The sequence below is a fragment of the Drosophila virilis genome, chromosome 4, assembly GCF_030788295.1.
Source record: "Drosophila virilis strain 15010-1051.87 chromosome 4, Dvir_AGI_RSII-ME, whole genome shotgun sequence".
In the NCBI taxonomy this organism is placed as follows: Eukaryota; Metazoa; Arthropoda; class Insecta; order Diptera; family Drosophilidae; genus Drosophila; species Drosophila virilis.
Window position 1 is genome coordinate 27,943,467 of NC_091546.1, and position 18,778 is coordinate 27,962,244.

The following is an 18,778-nucleotide window of genomic DNA, read 5'->3' on the forward strand; positions in this document are numbered from 1 at the left end:
CATTCCCATCTCAATGTCTTCTATATATTCTGTAAAGTGTTGTAAGTTAAATATAAGGATATCTAATTTCTTTCCTTTTTGTTTCTCTTGATCTAGTTCGTTCATGATTTCTATTCCTTTGTTTATAGCTTCTATTATATAATTTAATTCGTTAACCTGGACGCTGTTTTCTGCTAAGTTGCTTATTTTTTGTTCAATTTCTGCTTTGTCTTCTTGATCTAATGTTCCAAATAAGTATTTATATGCTGTTCCTACTATGTTAACTAAACCTCTTTTGCTGCGTTTGGCTATTTTTAAGCCGTTTATTTCTCTGTTTAATTTTTCTACTAGGTATTCGATTTGTATAAGGTTATTGAATTCTTTACTTTGTTCAATTAAATTGTTAAAAGTTTCTTCGGTTTTTGTTATATTAACCGTTAAACAGTGGAATTCGTAATCTGTCGGAATGTCTATGGTTCCTGTTTTAAATATGAGATATCCGTTATGGGCTTTGATAGGATTAATTTCAATACTCTGTGCATTTATATAGTTTACAGTTATTGATAGTAATATTATAATAATTAATTTAAGCTGGTGCTTGTATGTTTTGATCGCTGTCTGTTGTTGACCTGTAATTGTTATATTTGCTTTGATTAGTCTTCTTTTTCTTTTTGAATTTGGTTTTGTAATGTGTTATTTTCCTGCCTCTGTTAGTTTCCTCAAAATGTTTGTCGTCGATTTGTCTTAGTTCTCCTGTTTTCTTGAACGGGGTTGTCGTCTTTGATTTAACTAACGGTGAGTGTTTGTATCTAGTGTCAATTTCATAATTTGTTCGTTTTTTGTTGAGATTATTTATTAGTTTTTCTTTATTAGCTTGAGTGTCATACTCTGGTGTACCTGCATATATGAATATGTCCGCTGGTGTTCTGTTAGTCGTTTTGTGCTTTGTTTTATGATTGTACGTGTAGAGTATAGTTTCAAATTTTGTAAGTTTATTTTCGACGTCTGAGTCGCTGTTAATGATTCTTAGTTTTTCGTTAACTGTCTTATGAAATCGTTCTACGTCGGATATACCATTTTTACTAGTGGTTATATTAATATTTACTGCTTCTGATTTTAGCCATAATTGTAAAGCTGTGCACATAAAAGCTGAGTCTTTGTCTGCCTTTATTTCGATGGGTTTACCCATTTGGTTGAACACTTGTAATATAGCTCGTTTGGTTTCTAGCCAGTCTCTACTTTTTATTTCTATTAATGATGCAAATTTTGAATAGATATCAATGCAAGATAAAAATTGTTTATCTCCTACTATGTAAAAATCCATTACATATTTTTCTCGGATATTAGCGATTTCCGGAGTTATTTCGAAAGTTAATTTTGTATCTCTGTGTTCTGTTTTTGCGATGTTGCAAATCTCACATTCATTTATTAGATTTTGAATTAAATTTTGATAATCTGGGAAATAGTGGGTTTCTTTGAACCAATTGATAGTTTTTTCAATTCCTGGATGTAATAATTCTTTGTGCTTTTTTAATATTAATTCTTTGAATTCTGCGTATGTTTGAAGGTCTATTAATTTTGTACTAGTTTTCATTGCCTTTGTTGAATTATTCGGACTTATTATTTCTAAGTAGGCTTCTTGAAAAATTGGAAAATCTGCTTCGTTGTGGAAGTATAGCACACTTTTCTTTGTGCATAAGTATTCTTTTATTAATTCTTTGGCATGCGTATTAGTCATGTCTTTGTACGTAATTTTTATGTTGGTTTTGTGAAAGTAATTCGTAACTTTTGTTTCGTTCTCGGTTCCTTTTTCAAATTCTATTTGTCGATTATAATAATTAAGTGGTCTTTCTGTGATTTGTAAATGGTTACTGTTGTCTTCTTGAGCACTATGTATTGTTGCTCTTGTGCTAATTGTATCTTCGCCTAAGAAGTTTTCGTTTAATTGAATTCTGGACAGAGCATCTGCCACATAATTTTCTTTTCCTGGGACGTATTTAATTTGGAAATCAAACTCATTTAGCTTGATCTTCCACCTTTGTAATTTCATGTTAGGTTCTTTCATATTATTTAACCAGACGAGTGGTCTGTGATCACTAAGGATTTGAAATTGTCGACCAAAGAGATAGGACCTAAAGTATTTAGTGGCCCAAACGATTGCTAATAATTCTTTTTCAATCGTTGAATAATTTAACTCATGCTCGTTGAGAGTTCTACTTGCATAGCATATAGGCTTATGCTCTTGCGAAAGGACGGCCCCTATTGCCATATTACTCGCGTCTGTAGTTAATGAAAATGGTTTTTCGAAGTTAGGGTATATTAAAATTGGGTCGGATGTTATGAGTACTTTTAGCTTTTCAAACGCTAGCTCGTAGTCTCTGTCTTTTATATTGATTTTTGCTCCCTTTTTTAATTTAAGTGTTAATGGTTTTACTATATTAGCGAAATTTGGTATAAATTTCCTATAGAAACCACATAATCCTAGAAATGATTTAATTTCTTTTGGGGTTTTTGGAATTGGGAATTTGACAATTGCTTGTATCTTGTTGGGATTTGGTTTTATACCCTCAGTTGTGATGATGTGACCGAGAAATTCAGTTTCTTTTCTCATAAACTCGCATTTATCCAACTGTAGTTTTAAGTTAGCTTCTCTAAGCTTCTTAAATACCTTTTGTAGCGACAAAATGTGTTCCTCCAATGAAGTGGAAAAAATAATAATGTCGTCTAAGTAGACCAGACAATCTTTAAAAATTAAATCTTCTAAGAGATTGTTCATACAACGTTGGAACGTTGCAGGTGCATTCTTAAGACCGAATGGCATGCGAGTGTACTCGTAATGGCCATGTTTAGTCGAAAATGCGGTCTTGGGTATTGAACCAGGATCCATTTGGATTTGGTGGAAGCCTTTGGCTAGATCAATGGTTGTGAAATATTGACATTTTCCAAGTTTGTCTAATATTTCATCCATGATCGGGATAGGGTATTTATCATTAATAGTTAGTTCATTGAGATTGCGGTAATCTATGACTAACCGGAACTTTTGCTTTCCAGATGCATCGTTTTTCTTTGGAACGATTATTACTGGTGAGCAGTAAGGGGATTTGGATTTACGTATGATATTTTGTTTTATCATATCGCTTATTTGTTTATTTACTTCCTCATCGTATATTTGAGGATATTTGTATGGACGCTTGTAAATTGGGTCCTCATGTTTTGTTAGAATTTTGTGTTTAATTGTACTAGTGAAAGTCAAATTGTCACCTTCATGGTACTGGATATCACGAAATTCATGTAAAACTTTTTTTATTTTTTCTTTTTCTTCTGAGTTTAGGTGCTCTAGCCTAAACTCATTGTTTTCTATTAATTCATTATTAATAGCGAAGTTAAATGGTCTGTCCTCTGTTGAGGGTGGATCAAGGCACTCTTGTGCGGTCATGTCCTCTTCGACCTCTTCGTCGTTATATCTAAAACAAAAGTTAAATTCTCCTAAGGTTACGGATCCTTGTGCATAGTCTATTTTTGCTTGACATGCCTCAAGGTATTCTCTCCCAATCAGAACATCATAATGCTCTGAGAAGTCGTGAATATAGAATTTTTGTTTGCTCGGACAAATTTTGCTTGCTCCTAATCGTATACTTTGTTTTAATTCAATAACACCATTTATGGTGTGAACCTTTAATGTTTCGTTGTAAACTGGAAAATTTAAGCGGTTAGTTTTCATTAGATTAATGGTTGAACCTGTGTCGATGACACATTTTAGAACTTCGTCATTCATAATCAATTTTATGAATGGATTTCTTCTGTTTGTTCCGAGGCTTGCTGATGAAAATTTTCGGATGTATCCATTTTCATCTGCCCACTGTTACTATCTCTTTGACGTTTAGTCGGAGGGTTTGGTGCATTCAAGCGTGAATGGGACTGATTTTGGTAGTTTAAGGGATTTTGGTATCTACCTTGACTTAATTTCTGTTGGAACTCGTGGTGAGCTTTCTGATTGTCTTCGGACTTATTGTGCTGTTTATTTTGTGCGTGATAACTCTGATTTGTGTTGGAATAACCACTTGAAATGGTGGTTGGGTTAGCATTTTGCTGATAATTTCCCATGTTCCTACGATTGTTATTTGGATTTCCCTGAACATTATTATTTTTAGGTTTTTCAGTAAAGCTATTTTCATATAATCCCTCTCTTTGAGCTACTTGCTTTAGTTTTTGTGTCGACGTAATGTCGTGTCTGGCTAACATCATGAAAAGCCTATCTGGTAATTTTTTTGTAATAACATCTTTGATTGTGTTATTCATAGCATTTGTATAAAGGGTTGTATTGCTAGGTATATTTTCTAGTGCTAACTTATTTAATATAACAAAAGATTTATTCTCGAGCTCCTCGATGAACTTACGGACGTTTCCTTGGTAATTCGTGTTGTATAAGCGTCGAAGGAGTTCTTCAAATGGTGTCTGCACTTTGTATTCTTCAATTAATGCGTTTCTCAGCTCCTGCCAAGTGTTGGCTGCTGTCCTTTGTGATATTCTCTGAGCATCTCCTGTGACTTGCAATTCGATGGCTCCGTATAAGATGCTATGTTGTCTAACATCTCGGGTTGGATACAGGTGTAGGATGTAATCTATCCTTTTAATGAAGGCGTTTAGTTGATCCGTTGATCCGTCAAAGCTTGGCACCTGTCTAAGTTGTGAAAGGGCCTGGTTGAGGTGTTGTTCTGATAATTCCATTGTCATCTTGGTGTAATACACTTTTTTTTGAATAGTTTTGAGTTTGTAGGTTTGAACTTTATTGTTCTTTGATTTTGCACTTTTATTTTAGGTTAAAGTTTGTGATGGATTATTGGTTAAATGTTTTTTTTTTTTTGTGTGTGTGTCTTAAAAAGACTCAGTAATAACGTATTGCAGGGATCAAACGATATGCAAAGCCAGTCGTTATTAACTGTAGTAGCTTTATTGCCCAAAGGGTCAATATTATTAAGCTACTAGTGACCCGAAGGTTCTTGTGCGGATACGTATTCGAGAAAATTTTTATTACACTCCGACAACACTTTCGGTCGCGATTGTGCGTTAGATCTGGGAATTAATTATCCTTTAGCGATCTTTAATTTTTCCCGACGTATCCTACCGGCTGCGCCAATTAAGTTTTGCACGTTAGGTTACTATAAAAAAATATATTTCAATTTATTATTTTCACTTAACGGCTACTTTTGTTGAGTACATTCAGATTTGCTTCCCGAATATGAACTGATTTATCTAACTGTTGCGGTCGCTTAGCAAACTTCGCTTTGAGAGAGTTTGAGTCAAAATTGAGTGAAGTTTGAGCTGCGTCAGCAATTATGCGTGGGATAGTACTCTGATGGGAACATTGACAGTGGCGTGATATTTAGGGTGAATTGTTTATGTCTACCAAAGGGGGACAGTTTGATCTTGACCAATGTCGATGTTATCACCAGGCTCTTTGTTTACAATATTAGAAATGTTTATAATTGTGCTTATGCTTATGTGCTAAGTTATGTTAAAGGGTGGGTGCGACTATGGATATGTCACTATATATATATATTGTCTCTGTTTAGTTTGTGGGTCTAACGAAAAAAAAAACATATGAAAGAAATGCTAATGCCATGGCGACTATGTGGGACTATTTGGGTAGCAGCAAGCGGCGAGGCAAGTCCAGTGCCAGGTCCTTGTTTTGGTCCTGGAAATGGCAATTGCTCCCGTTGCTGCCGCTGCTGCTACTGCTGCTCATATTTCTGCTGCTGCTGCTCGAGGCAATGATAAGTGATGGGTTCGCATTTTGCAGTTGTTTTGTTGTTTTGTTAGTTGATTTGGATACGAGTTGTTGTTTAGTTTGGTTTTGGTTTTAGTTTGGTTTGGTTTGGTTTGGTTGACTGACCCATTTGAAAACTTACCCATTCGGACATTTCGTGCGTATCAGCATTTCGATGATGATAATTTAATATTAAAATCGTTGACACAACGGATGAAGCTACCATAAACATTATGCAATTGAAATATGTACCTGTTGGTTGGTTGGGCGTGTTATCATTATATATATGTATATTATATATATATAAAATAGTTTATCGTTTATCGTTGGGTGTGTATCGACAGTTTTCAGTGTGATTGTGTTGTGGTGCAAATGGTTTTGATTGGAAGCGTTTCGGTTTATTATTATTGTATTAGTTTTGTTTGATTTGGTTAGTTTTGTGTCGAGCATAGTTCAGGGTAGCATATTTATTTCAGAATTCATTCAGTGTTTTATATTTTGTATTCATTTAAGAGTTTAGTATTTTGGCAAAAGGTATACAGTTTTTTGAAAGAAAGAAAAAGAGGCAGAGATATATACAAATATTTTAGTTAGTATTTATATGAAATGCAATATCTTTGTTCTTATCATTTTACATTTAATTTGTTTTATTTGTATTGATATAAAAATATTCTTTTAAAAACACACACACACACACAGTTAACTTTAAGTTTACGTAATTTTTTAATGGTTATATATTGAATTAGACACCCAAAAAAATGTACGCCATAGAAACTGAATTAGATAGTTTAAGTTGAACAATAGATTTACAAATATATGAACTTGATTTGAAGAGATTTTAATATTATAATTGAAATACGAACAATATTAATTTGGATGAAAGTTTGCAATTTGAATTTTGAAAGAATTTTGCAGAAAATATTTAAGCTCAATTGGTTGTAATTTTAAAGTAATAATATTTATTACGCATAAGTTGTTTCTTAAGCAATTCGGGGGAATCGTTAAAAGCCTTTATAGGATGAATTGTAATATATATAGATAAACACTGAACAATTGTAAAATGCTACGTTTACTACTTTAACGGAGCATAATTTATAGGTTCCGATTTGGATAAAAGAAACATATTTAATATTATAAATACTCATATACTTTACTAAAAATATGAATTGCGTTAAACACACTTTATATAAATCCTTAAAAATTTACAAAACTCGTAGCTGATTTTATTTGTTCCTACAAAGATTTGCAGTATTTATTTTGCGTTCAGAAACAACCTATACATAATTGTAAATCGTTCGAATTAAGTTAATTAATTGTTATTACAACCCAAAAGGAAAGAGTATAGCGTGCAAGTAACTCGTTTTCAAATGTGTGTGCATTTTATCAAACCAACTCGTGTGTTCTGTGTGTCATAACTGAAATTTACGAGTATTATTCTTAAAGTATCTTTATCTTTTAAATTTCTGTATAGGTTTTAAGTATTGATTGCTTCATTTATTTGCCCTACGAATTAGTTTTTTAATTACTTTTCTTTCTCTACGGTTTTTTAGACTCTTGTTTTTTAACATCAGCGCGCAGTTGCTTTGGCCAGTTTAAAGTTAGACGACTTTGCCTGGCAATATAATCTGACTTTAAGACCAAAGTAACTGCTTGAATCTCAAAAAGTAGCTGATTATTATTTTTATTATTTTTAAATTGTGTGTCAAAGTTTTAATATTATAAAATCATCGGATTTTATTCGGTTATTAAAATCGTTTTAGAAATGCATGAGTATATGAATATATATGAACGTAACTTCAATCGAAACTTTAGAGTTATGATATATAGGCTCTTTAATATGATACTAAAAACTGTAATCAAAAGAACGCAAAAGCAGAATCGAACGAAGACACAGCGATAATACTAGTATACATATGACAAGGATATACAAGGATTACATAGGTTTATATATGGATACATATATATATATATATTTAGAATAAGCAATACCAGCAGCAAATATCGGCAAACATAAAGATCTTACCTAGCAGAGGCACGGCATCTGAGGTGGCCGGCATTGTCTCGGCAACCATATTGAGGAACACGGTCAGCGAGAGCAAAATCGTAACGCCTAGATATTAAAATAAACATAGTAAAATATGTGTGCCAAAAAAAAACAGATACGAGTTGATATATAGATGAAATAAGGTTTGGGTAAAGATTAAAGCTAGCTCAAGGCTTGGCTGAGTCATGTTAAGGACAAGTTAAATGTTCAGACGCTTCTTTCAATTAATCATTGCTTGACGCGCTGCTACTTCAACTATTTTAAGTTCCATCCGCATTATTGAGAGCTCATCATCAATAAATGTTTATGGTATTCAAATTTTTCTCAGCACTTTTCTCTTACATTTAGCCAACCCACACCTCTTTGAAGGCACATTTAGGGTCCTGTCGAACATAGCTCACGTTTTTAAACCCACTTTTACGGCCCAGCCACGGTAACATTCTCAGTTCAATAGATTGTTTTTACCAGCCCTTGGCGTAATCATCACCCATCATCATCGCGGTCTCTCCCCGCCTGGCAATAAGGTCTAATGTGCGATGTCAGCCAGGCTCGAGGCTCCAAGCACTCATCAACAACGAGGGGCTGATTTTTTGCTCAATCTTATAGTCGAGCTGGGTGGTGGATGTCATTATTGTGAAAAGTACTTGGCAAATACTTTCTGAAGGGCCTCTCAAGCTGGTGCCATTTGACAAGTATTTGTTTTATATAAGTGAAAACTTATATTAATTTATATAACTATTCGACTGTCTGATCGAGAATTAAAGTCGCGCGCCAAGAATTAAAGTACCTGCTCGAGCGTCTAGTATTTAAGTCCCTGCTCGAGCACCTAATACTTAAGTCCCTGTTAGCACGCTATTATTAATTTTCTTTGCTATTTTATTTAAATTCCTTGTTAAAATTACTTACCCAGCGACAGCTTTTCACCCGAATCTGGCGGCAGGGTGAATCCCAGCAGAGCCATGGATGCAATCAGCACACAGGGTATAATCAGATTAAAAAAATAGTACAATGTACGTCGTCGTATGATAATGGCAAATGTGATGTCTATATACGGTTCCGGGCAGCAGTTGTAGTAGATCTCATTACGTTTGCCGGGAACACCTAGGAGTAGCGCGTTATCGAGCCAAAGATAAAGATATTAGTAAATCAAATTCTACCAAAATATTTACAAGTCTTTTCTTTTTCGTTTCTTTTTGTATATCGTGTCAGCTTTTACTTGGGCCTTTGTCTGAGCTTTATGTCTATTTCGAGCATGGCATACAGGCAAAAGAGTAAGTAGTAATAGAGAGAGTAAGTATTTGGATAGAGAAAAGCGTGTGTAGAGTAGTTATGAAAGTACTTATGAAAGCGTTAAGAAAGTTCAGTAAAGTGAAGCGTTTGCAGTTCAAATGCGTGTGTATGTGTGTGGATTAGATTATGAATAGGTAAGGTTATAGTCTATAAGAAAGTACAGAATGATATATGCATTGAGTAGAAAAGCTTTGGTTTCTGTAAGCATGCTGTGGTTTCTTTAAGTGTAGTCAGAAAATTTTGTGTGTACAGACTCTGTGTGAGTGTGAGCGTGTGTGTGTGTGTGTGTGTGTGAATATACATATATGCGTAACTGTAGTTTTTGGCAAAAAGTTTTATTTGCATACGAGCAACTAATTTGAAGTAAGCGCAGAGGCAAACATGTTTCCAAAAACTTTTAGCGCTTTTGCTTGAGCTGCAAGTAACTAGCAAGTTAGTTAAAGTAATGTAAACGTTTAAGTTGAGAAATGGAAGGCTGATTTCTAGACAGGTTACATCGGGTACATTTGTTTCTATCCATTATTAAGCAACCCCTTGGCTATAAAGTGCACTAAGGTAGGTTGCTTGGTGTTGTTAAGTACCTTAATTCCATTGAAAAGCTTATCTCTTAATTGCTCTCAACTTTCATAGCCTCATATACTCATTGAAAAACTTTCGGCCAAGCCCATTTGCCATATGCCAAAGGCTGGCTAAATTATGTGCACAACTTAAACATAGATTACCAGCGGGATTACGCAGACAGCGCACAAAACCGTCTTGATAAGTATTTAAAAATTACCCAGCTAACGTTTGTGTTGCGCGTTTCGAGCGCTGAGAAAATTGTGAAAGCTGTGGAAACTCCAAAATATTTGCATAAACTGCCAGCCAAAGGCGGTTGCCACAAATGCGCATAGAAAAGTGCTGTTCAGTAAAAAAAACAGGCCAACAACTTAAGAAAAACTCCCAAAAAATACGCAGCAAAAGACAAAAAAAATTTTATAAAAAAAACAAAAGCCAAATAAAATCATGAAAAGCAAATGAAAATATAAAAATGCAAAGAAATGCAGCTAAAGAGAGCACAAAGAAAAGTAAAAAAAAAAACCAAGGGGAAATTTGTTGCACAAACTTTCTCAGCTCTTTTGTGTGTTGTGAACTTTTGTGGCCAGTTTTGAGTAGAGAATTCTATTTTTTTTTTTGTGTGTGTGATTGTGTGCAACTGCTAATTTATAGTGGTGTGTGTGTGTGAGTGTTGTTGGGAATGTATTTGTATTTGTCTTTTAATTTCTTAATTGGTTTGGTGCGTGGTTGTAGCCAACTGAAGAGCCAAATCTCTTGCTCTATCATGTATGTGTTTATGTGGGTGTATGCGTGTGTGTTGAACAAAAGTTCAGCTCTGTGTGGTGAGTGGTGGTTGGCGGTCGCTGTGATTGTGTCAGTGTGGGTGGGTCTGCGCATTCAGCTGTCTTAGCATTTTATGCGGAAAAGTGCAATTTACGCTTTTGTGTGCAACACTGCTTCTCCCTTTAATTTCTAACATTTCTATTTCGAGTTTTATCCATGTTCGCAAAGTTATTTCTATTTCCTTTTTTAAGCGTTTTTCTCAGTTCAACGCTTGGAAAAGGAATCTCTTATTTAAGTATACGCTAGGGAAGTAATCAAAACTAATGTCAAAACCAATTAGGAGTTGTAAAAAGGGCACAAAAATAGAGCTAAATTATTGCCAAATAGATATTGCCAAATAAGACAATTAAAGAGCTTGCAAGGTATAGAAAAGGAAATGAGCATAGGATTTTCTTACTAATTTGTATTGAATATTTAATATTTCTAATGGGTGCTTCCAGTTTTTATCGGGTCGGGTTCTATGAATTGAACTATATTTTTCTCTTAGCCTTCCGCCCGACTTTACTTACGAGCTAAACAAAATGCAATAGTTATTGATTGTTTATGTATTTCTAAACAGCATTCATTATAATTCAGTTCTGAGCTGCTGCTCCAACATGCCATTTCGTTAGAAGGAAAAATATATGAGAAAGAATTTGAAAAAATTTCTAAGGGGTTGCATACGTGGGCCAGGCCTTACCTCTTGCATAGGTTAGTTTATCTTTGGGGGTACTCGCCAGTGGGCGCAGCATATTTTAGACTAGTTTAGACTAAGCCCTAAACTATGCTACACCGCTGACAGGTACTTAAACAAAGTATGTTATTTGAATCAATGGTAAACGAAACGTTTACGCGGCTATTTCGGACTTGAAAAGTTAAAGCGCCCAAGTTTGATGATTGTATAGTTTATATTAATTTTTAATTTTTTTGTTGTTTATTATTATTGTTGATAGAGTGAGTGAGTGGGAGAACACTGGATAAGCGTGTGATATTTTTGAGTGTTGAACAGTATTAAAGAGTAGTACAGTTTTAAGTAGTATAGTTTTAAGAGGGTTGACCAGGGTTCATTAGATGCCGTACTACATTCCGTATTCGATGGCCTCGAAGTATATGTTACATATGTTAGGTGTAAGTAGTTGATAAATTAAGATGTGAGAGCAACAGTGATAGAATACGTTTCCACAAACCGATTGATTGCCATTGCCTGAGCTGGACGGTACACACTTACAGATAACATACCAACACTGGCATACAATCAATTGTTGAACGGAAACGCCAATTTAAACAGTCTGAGTTTCGAACGGAACGAGTTCGGAACTTTAGCTCGCAACCTGAACCCTGCTTCAGTTTAGAGAGAGAGAGAGAGTTGAGTAAGAAATATCTAATGCCATGTTTTTTTGGAGAGGCTAATATAGTATATGAAAAAGTACTGCTTTATTCAAATACTAGAAGATCTTAGGCCTTTAAAGCTTAAGGCAAATTCGTTGTGTGTGTGTCGCAGATGGAAAAAACAAGTTTAGTTTTGCCTTTTCTGTTGCTGGGCAAACGAACTTTACACGGACACATAATATAAATATAGAGATATAAATATATATATATATATATATATATATATATACATATATATTTATATAGCAAGAGAATGACAATGCCATTGCTCGTACAGTCATTTCTCAATTTTTCTAATGTGTATGTTTTTGTTTCATTTGTCTGAGACAGAGAGATTGAGAGACAGAGTACGTGAGTTACTTAAAGTCAGCAACGCCTGCCCCCGCTCTAGAGCCAGTTTATTCTATTTTCTTCAAGCGAATTGTTTATTTTTCTTGTTTCTGGCATTGGCTTACTCACCCAGTAGTTCCCACTCGCCGTTGAGCACGTAACTGCTGATATCACCGCCAGTTTCATCTTGTAATTGCAAATCCAGCTTTAGTTACAATGGGGAGAGGGTAGAATAATATAAATATATATATCGCTACGCCATCTCCACACCTCGATATGAATCGAATGAACAAAAAATAATCATAAACAAATAAAAATCAACTGAAGAAATTATAAAAGTTTTGCAAAATGATTCGTATAAGCATAACAACTACGAGCTGTGTACTCCCTGGTTGCCTTGCTTTTTTTCGCAAACTCGGTCGACTGAATCAAACCTGAAATCCATCATAGGTCCAACTGCCGAATTTCATTTCGCAGCGCTGATCATCAAAGGGAAACCACGTAATGTCGATTTTGCATGTTGACTTAAAGATGCCCGGTGGCACGTACAGGCAGGAGCCATTGTTGCGCACCACCACATTCGTCTGGTAGGTACCATCGAAACCCTCATCGGCGCTGTTGTACATCAGTACGTCCGGCTTCCAGATGCGATGCGGCGGTATCCGCAGATCCTTAACACCACCATAGTCTGAGGTATTCCAGCGCAAATTCATATCGTTCCACTCCAGTTTTAGCCAAACATTCGTGACCAGCAATTGATTTTTCTCATCCTGCATGAAACGACAACAAATTTAATTAAATGACGCGTTGCAAAAACAAACCTAATTTAATATTCAATTAAAAATAGAATTGACAAATAGTTTGTTACAGAATTGTAATTTAACCGCAAGGAAAAAATTCCATCATAATAACAAAATACATATTTATAAATGCTAAATTAACAACTTTAGAAGCTGATAGCTAATATCAACTTTTGAATATTATTATGCCCTGAACCCATTGAAAATGGGTAAAAAAAAGTATATTGTATTTGTGCAAAATGTGAATGTATGTAACAGGCAGAAGGAAGCATCTCCGACCCCATAGAGTATATATATTCTTGATCGAGTCGATCTAGCCATGTCCGTCTGTCTGTCTGTCTGTCCGTCCGTCCGTATGTATAAGCGCAAGGATCTTAGACACTATAAGAGCTAGAGAAAAGGTGCCTGTGATCTTAGCTCCTTGGCCTTAACTAGCTTCAATACATCGTCCCCTTGCCCTAACTGTTCTTATTACTAATGCTTTGCTTATATACTTTATATATATATGCCTATATATATATGCTTATATATATATATATGCTTTTATACTATAACTATCGTGGCTACATTTTAAATTTAAAAAATGTTAAATTAATATATTTTTAAAATTTAATATCTCTCTATAAATATTGTTAAATAAGAACTTATATTAATATATTCATCTAATGAGATTTTCCGATTTTTTTTGTTCGTGCATTAAAAAAAAATTGTTTTATGTATATATGCAGAAATATTATATCACGACAGTGTTAGAAAACTTCCTATTATGAAGATAGTAATTGATAAAAATGTGGTCACACTGTATAAATTACTGTGTAATTTACACTTTATTTATTTATTAATATTGGTAGCACTTAACAACGCCAATATTTTGATGAAGTCAATATTTTTTTAATGATTTGAAACTCCAAATAACAAAATGAATGTTTGTTTTTGTAATATATTGATCCGTTTACCAGCTAACAACTGTTGTAATAGTGTAAATATATCTTATAATTTTTCATAGAGAAATATAGAAGAAATACTTTTGACTTATTCTCAAGTCTATAAGCCCACATTTAATGCATTCATTTTGTAGCATTATTAAAGCTCTGCAGCCTACTTCATAGCTTAAAAGACTTATGGAACAATTTGTTCAGCACACAATAATAACAAATATGTACAATAAGTCCCTCCCTTGGGGCTTATGGACAGCCACGGGCTGTTCATCAACCATCAAGCTATTGCATAATTGAAGAGCGGCAACAAGCGACAAGCGAAAACCATTTCAATTTACAAGAACTTTAATCAAGCGAGTTAAATTTTTAAATGCGCGCTAACCAAATGATGGCAAAAAGGATGAAACATTTTCCCCAAGCGCGTGGTCCAATAACCAAATCCGTGCATTACAATAAAAACCAGATGCAACAACAACAAGAACAACAGCGTCAACAACTGGCAAACAATTGTAAAAAATGCATAAAGCGCACACAGGGCGTATGTGTAATTTACAATTAAATGCTTGAAATATTCACGAGCGCGCGCCGGGCACGAAAAATGCCAAAAACCAAATCTCTGGGCGCTTAACTAACGTTGCAGGCCAAACAGTGGAGGGGATGGAAAAGAGTGTGCGGCTATGTGTGTACTGTTAGCCATTCCTGGCATTGCACAAATATTTTGACCGAGCAATTTCCGGGTATGAACTGTGCGCAAGCTGCTAGTGCAATCACAAAATGCGCCAAGCACCAACAACAAAAGCAACAGCACGAACAAAATTGCGACAGAAATGCGGTAAAATGAAATGGAGCAATGGCCAAGCCAGGGCAGGCCGAATAGGTTCCGCCAGCTGCCTAGAGGCGTGGCCAAAATGCAGTCGTCAATACGTATTTATACCCTGTGCATATGGGAAGGGGAATAGTAAAAGGGTATATTAAAGTTGCGCTGAGGCGCGCTTCCTTAAATATTATTGCGCCTCAGAAGGAAAGTTGCTCAAGTCAGTTGTCTTAGTCTTTTTAATAATTTTGGTTGCATTTCTTGGCTTTTTAATCTTTTATCAAGTAAAATTGTTATTTGTATTATTACTTATAATTATTAGTACTTACAGAGAATCTGCCAGTTAGGCACTCTGAAATTAAGTTCACTACTTTTTATTTATTTTTTTTTTTCGGTTTCAACAATATCGAACAGCTAGCATATAAAACCAAACAGCGGCTAACGGAGTTACTTTCAATTCAGGATGCGGCAAGAAGTGTGCACAGGACACGTAATATTGCGGCCATACCAAACGCAACAAAAACAGCTGCATCTGTCTCTGTTCGCTCTTTCTCTCTGCTCGTCTATCTCTTTCTAAATATAACCATTACATTATTGCAGTCGACTGCAGTTTCCATTTTACTCACTTTATTTGCCAGCTCTCCCACCACCACATTTACAGAGCCGCTGGAAAGTATGCTATGCTTTTTGTCCATGCTTTCCTCATGAGTGTGTGTGTGCGCGCGCGTCCGGCGTCAACCTAATCAAATTCGTTTTTCAACAAATTACAACAGAAAATTGGTTTTTGTGCGTTCCGGTTAGTGGGTTATTACTGTACGAATGCCTGGCGTAAGGAGTGGCGTGCTTTGTGAACAGTCGCATAATTCCCGTTTGGTAGCTCAATTTACCAGATTGTTGCAGTCGCGCATTTTGGTGGTGCTTAGCGCAAAGTGTTATTGGATATTGTATAGATTGCTAAAGCGTTTAGAGTGTATTCGAGTTTATATTCTGTTACAGCTGCTGTACCACTTAAGCCTGCCGAAAATTGTATAAGTACACTTTACATACCTAACTGAGAGCTTAACTCTCACACATCACAATTATTTAATTTAAAGTTTCACATATGCATATATTGTCTAGACAATGGCAGGCAATTTCGAATGGATATTCAATGAAAAGTGAAGGGAAATTTAATGGGGTTTGTCTTACAAGGAGAGGAAAATACATAGACTACGAAATTTAAAGATATACAAAAAGAATTGCTTGAAGCAATTGGAGTTGAAAATAAAAACTATTACAGTAGAATAAAGCATTATTTTGATATTTTCACTTCATTAAAATGTATATTTATATTTTAATTAAGTCCCACATCAAATTTGCCATCTGGTAACTCTCTTGTCAGTGGTGCCTCTCCAGTTATTTGCTTAACTTTCTATGCATTTCCTAGTCACCACCGTTGCAGCGCGCACTCCCCGCGCTCTAAATGTAATTTCTATTTCTATGCATGTTCGTTTGCAGCAGAACTTTCAACACAATTATAAAGCTGAATGCGAAAAAAAGCCGACGAAAAATGGCAGAAAAATATACGCTAAGAAATAAAAGCAATAGACAAAAAAGAAAGCAAGTTTAATTAAAATAAAAATGTACGCACAGGGGCGTGGCACCAAAAGAGAGAGAATAGAGAAGAAAGCTGCGGGAAAGCCAGACGAATGCGAAATGGTAGTCACAGAAATTGTGGCGCCTATTTTTCTTCGCCTTCGGTGCCCTCTGTAGTTGTTGCATGCATGCAAATCAGCAGACAGCAGGGGGATATATGGCGGGAGGGGAGAGCGTCTAGGCGTATAGTGCGCGGTTGATGTGTATTTATTTTTTTTTATTTTTTATTTTTTAGTAGAGCCGCGCATCGAGCAACATACGTAACATAAACGAGGCTTATTCCCATTCAAAAAGTGCGAACGTGTATATGGCACACGCTGTCTCTTTTACCCACCATATCTCTCTCTCTATCTCTCTCTTCCTCTCTCTATCTCACGCTGATTCGTGCTCTTTCTGTGTGGCGAAAATGGCAGAAACGGCAGTTGTTGAATTTTAAATGAGCGAAAAAAAAACAGCAAACGGCAAAATTATTACAGGCAAGTTTCTGTTGCCTGTGCGGCGTGCCACGCCCCGCTACCCGCCGCCCTAAGACAAATTTTCGGCTGGCGTATAATTTGCATATACACACATATACACTTACAACCCACGCACACACACGGCAACTGCAGCAGTTCATTGACTTGCTGCGCGTTCGGGGAATTTAAAAGCAACGGTAAAATTAACGGTAGCATAAAACGCGGCTCGCATTCTCCACGCACACGCACACTCAAGCAGGCCTACTAGTTTCTTATTGTGCTGAGAACTAAAAAAAAAATTATTACGCCTTGCTCTGTGCTCGAGTTCATTACTCATTTGCGCTGATATCCGCTGATATGCCAACGGGTTCCGCCACGGCCTGCCGCCTGCCTTGACGTTCTCCTCCTAGTCACTTTTCGTCCTTGTCGTTGGCTCCTCTTCTCCCTCGCTCGCTCGCACTCTTTCGCCTTTTTTTTTTTTTGTTTTTGCTCTCTGTTTGTCTGCTGCTCATTGACGCCAATTAATCTGCGACTCGCTTTGTCTGCGCCTTTTAATTAATGCGCCTGGGAGTTGTATTTTTTTTTTATTTTTTTTTTTATTTTTATATATTTTTCCTTCTTTATTTTGTTGCTTTTTATTTCTTCTTTAGTTCTTTTGCGTCTTTTTGACCGGATTTTCTTGGGGTTTCGATTATTGTCCTCGTTCAGCTGTCGCTATGTGATTACCACACTGGCAAAAAATATATTTATTTAGCATTTTTCCTTTTCACAGTATTTTAAAATATATGTCATTATGTTCTAGACAAAGCCCAAGTAATTAGTGTTGAAAAAGGCTAAATTATGGTATGGTTATAACTATCGATACTTTTTAATGCTCGTTTGTGTTTTTTAAATATAAATTTTAAGGTTTTTATTGTATGTAGATTTAATTAAAAATAAGTAATAGAGCAAATGTTGAACTCTCAACTTATGCTCACCATATTAAATTTAGTATATCGATAGTACCGTTAGTGATGTAAGATTTTTATAGCTAAATTGAAGACCGAAAAGGGAAGAAATATCAAATTAAAAAAAAAAAAAAACCAAATAAAGCTAAATAATATCTGTAAGACACAAGTTTCTTCGCAGCTCTAGAGAAATCCCTTAAAGTTAAAAAGAAAAAAATAAATTGAAAAAAACCATAAATTCGATTTCTATGATGATAGATTTTAAGCTTAGGCTGCCCGATTTTTTATGCTGCCCAGAGACTGTAAATAAATATTATGATTTATTTATTAGTGGGGGATATAGCTAGGGGCTATCAGCCAAAAAATTATTAAAATTTTATTCTCTTAGATTTCTGGCGGCCTTATCGACTTGATAAAACATCTAATATCGATAAATGGAAACTAAGTCGTGAACAGGTACGGAACTAGATCAAACCTCGGCCTGTAAGAATTGTGTAATCACATTTATGGTACATTGTTTGCAATACATAATATTTTCAAGTGAAGTTTCAAATGCTTAACCATTTTTATTGATTTGAAGTATGTATGCCAAGTCAAAGTATTTTAGCAAAAATATTTTCTCTATTCACGTCGGATTTTCAATTCGATCGATATTTTTTCCTCAAAATGAAGATCTACTTGAATTGTGAATTTAATTAAAAAACACGTGTGTATTTTGCTTCGGTAAAAATTAATAGAAAATATGAGAGCAAGAAAAGTTTTGTGGCATGCGACGTGCGCTGTTTAAAATGCAATTAAATCGAAACGTGGGCGGCTGGCAGAGGCGTGGCCATTTTTGCATGTTTTCAAAGGCAACAACAAGCAGTTCGAATGTGTGTGTGTGTGGAGGGGTGTGCATGTAGCATGTAAGGCTGTTCCCATCGAAGGCAAGCACAGTTGCCTAGTGGAGCCTCGCAAGAAAATGCGGCAATGCGAGTGGAGCAGGATATGTTTGTGGCGAGGGCGGCAGGTGGTAGCCAGCCTGGCCTAAG

General features: G+C 35.5%; 1 protein-coding gene across 1 annotated transcript in view; it reads right to left on the minus strand.

The window, feature by feature from the left end:
* nAChRalpha5 (nicotinic Acetylcholine Receptor alpha5) overlaps positions 1-18,778 on the minus strand; it is an 89,037-nt gene that overhangs the window by 13,688 nt on the left and 56,571 nt on the right. The window contains exons 5-9 of the mRNA XM_002057474.4: positions 12,593-12,928; positions 12,288-12,363; positions 8,697-8,891; positions 7,770-7,856; positions 5,889-5,998 (exon numbers count right to left, since the gene is read on the minus strand). Coding sequence (XP_002057510.3) covers positions 5,889-5,998; positions 7,770-7,856; positions 8,697-8,891; positions 12,288-12,363; positions 12,593-12,928 — 804 coding nt within the window. The remainder of the gene's footprint in view (positions 1-5,888; positions 5,999-7,769; positions 7,857-8,696; positions 8,892-12,287; positions 12,364-12,592; positions 12,929-18,778) is intronic.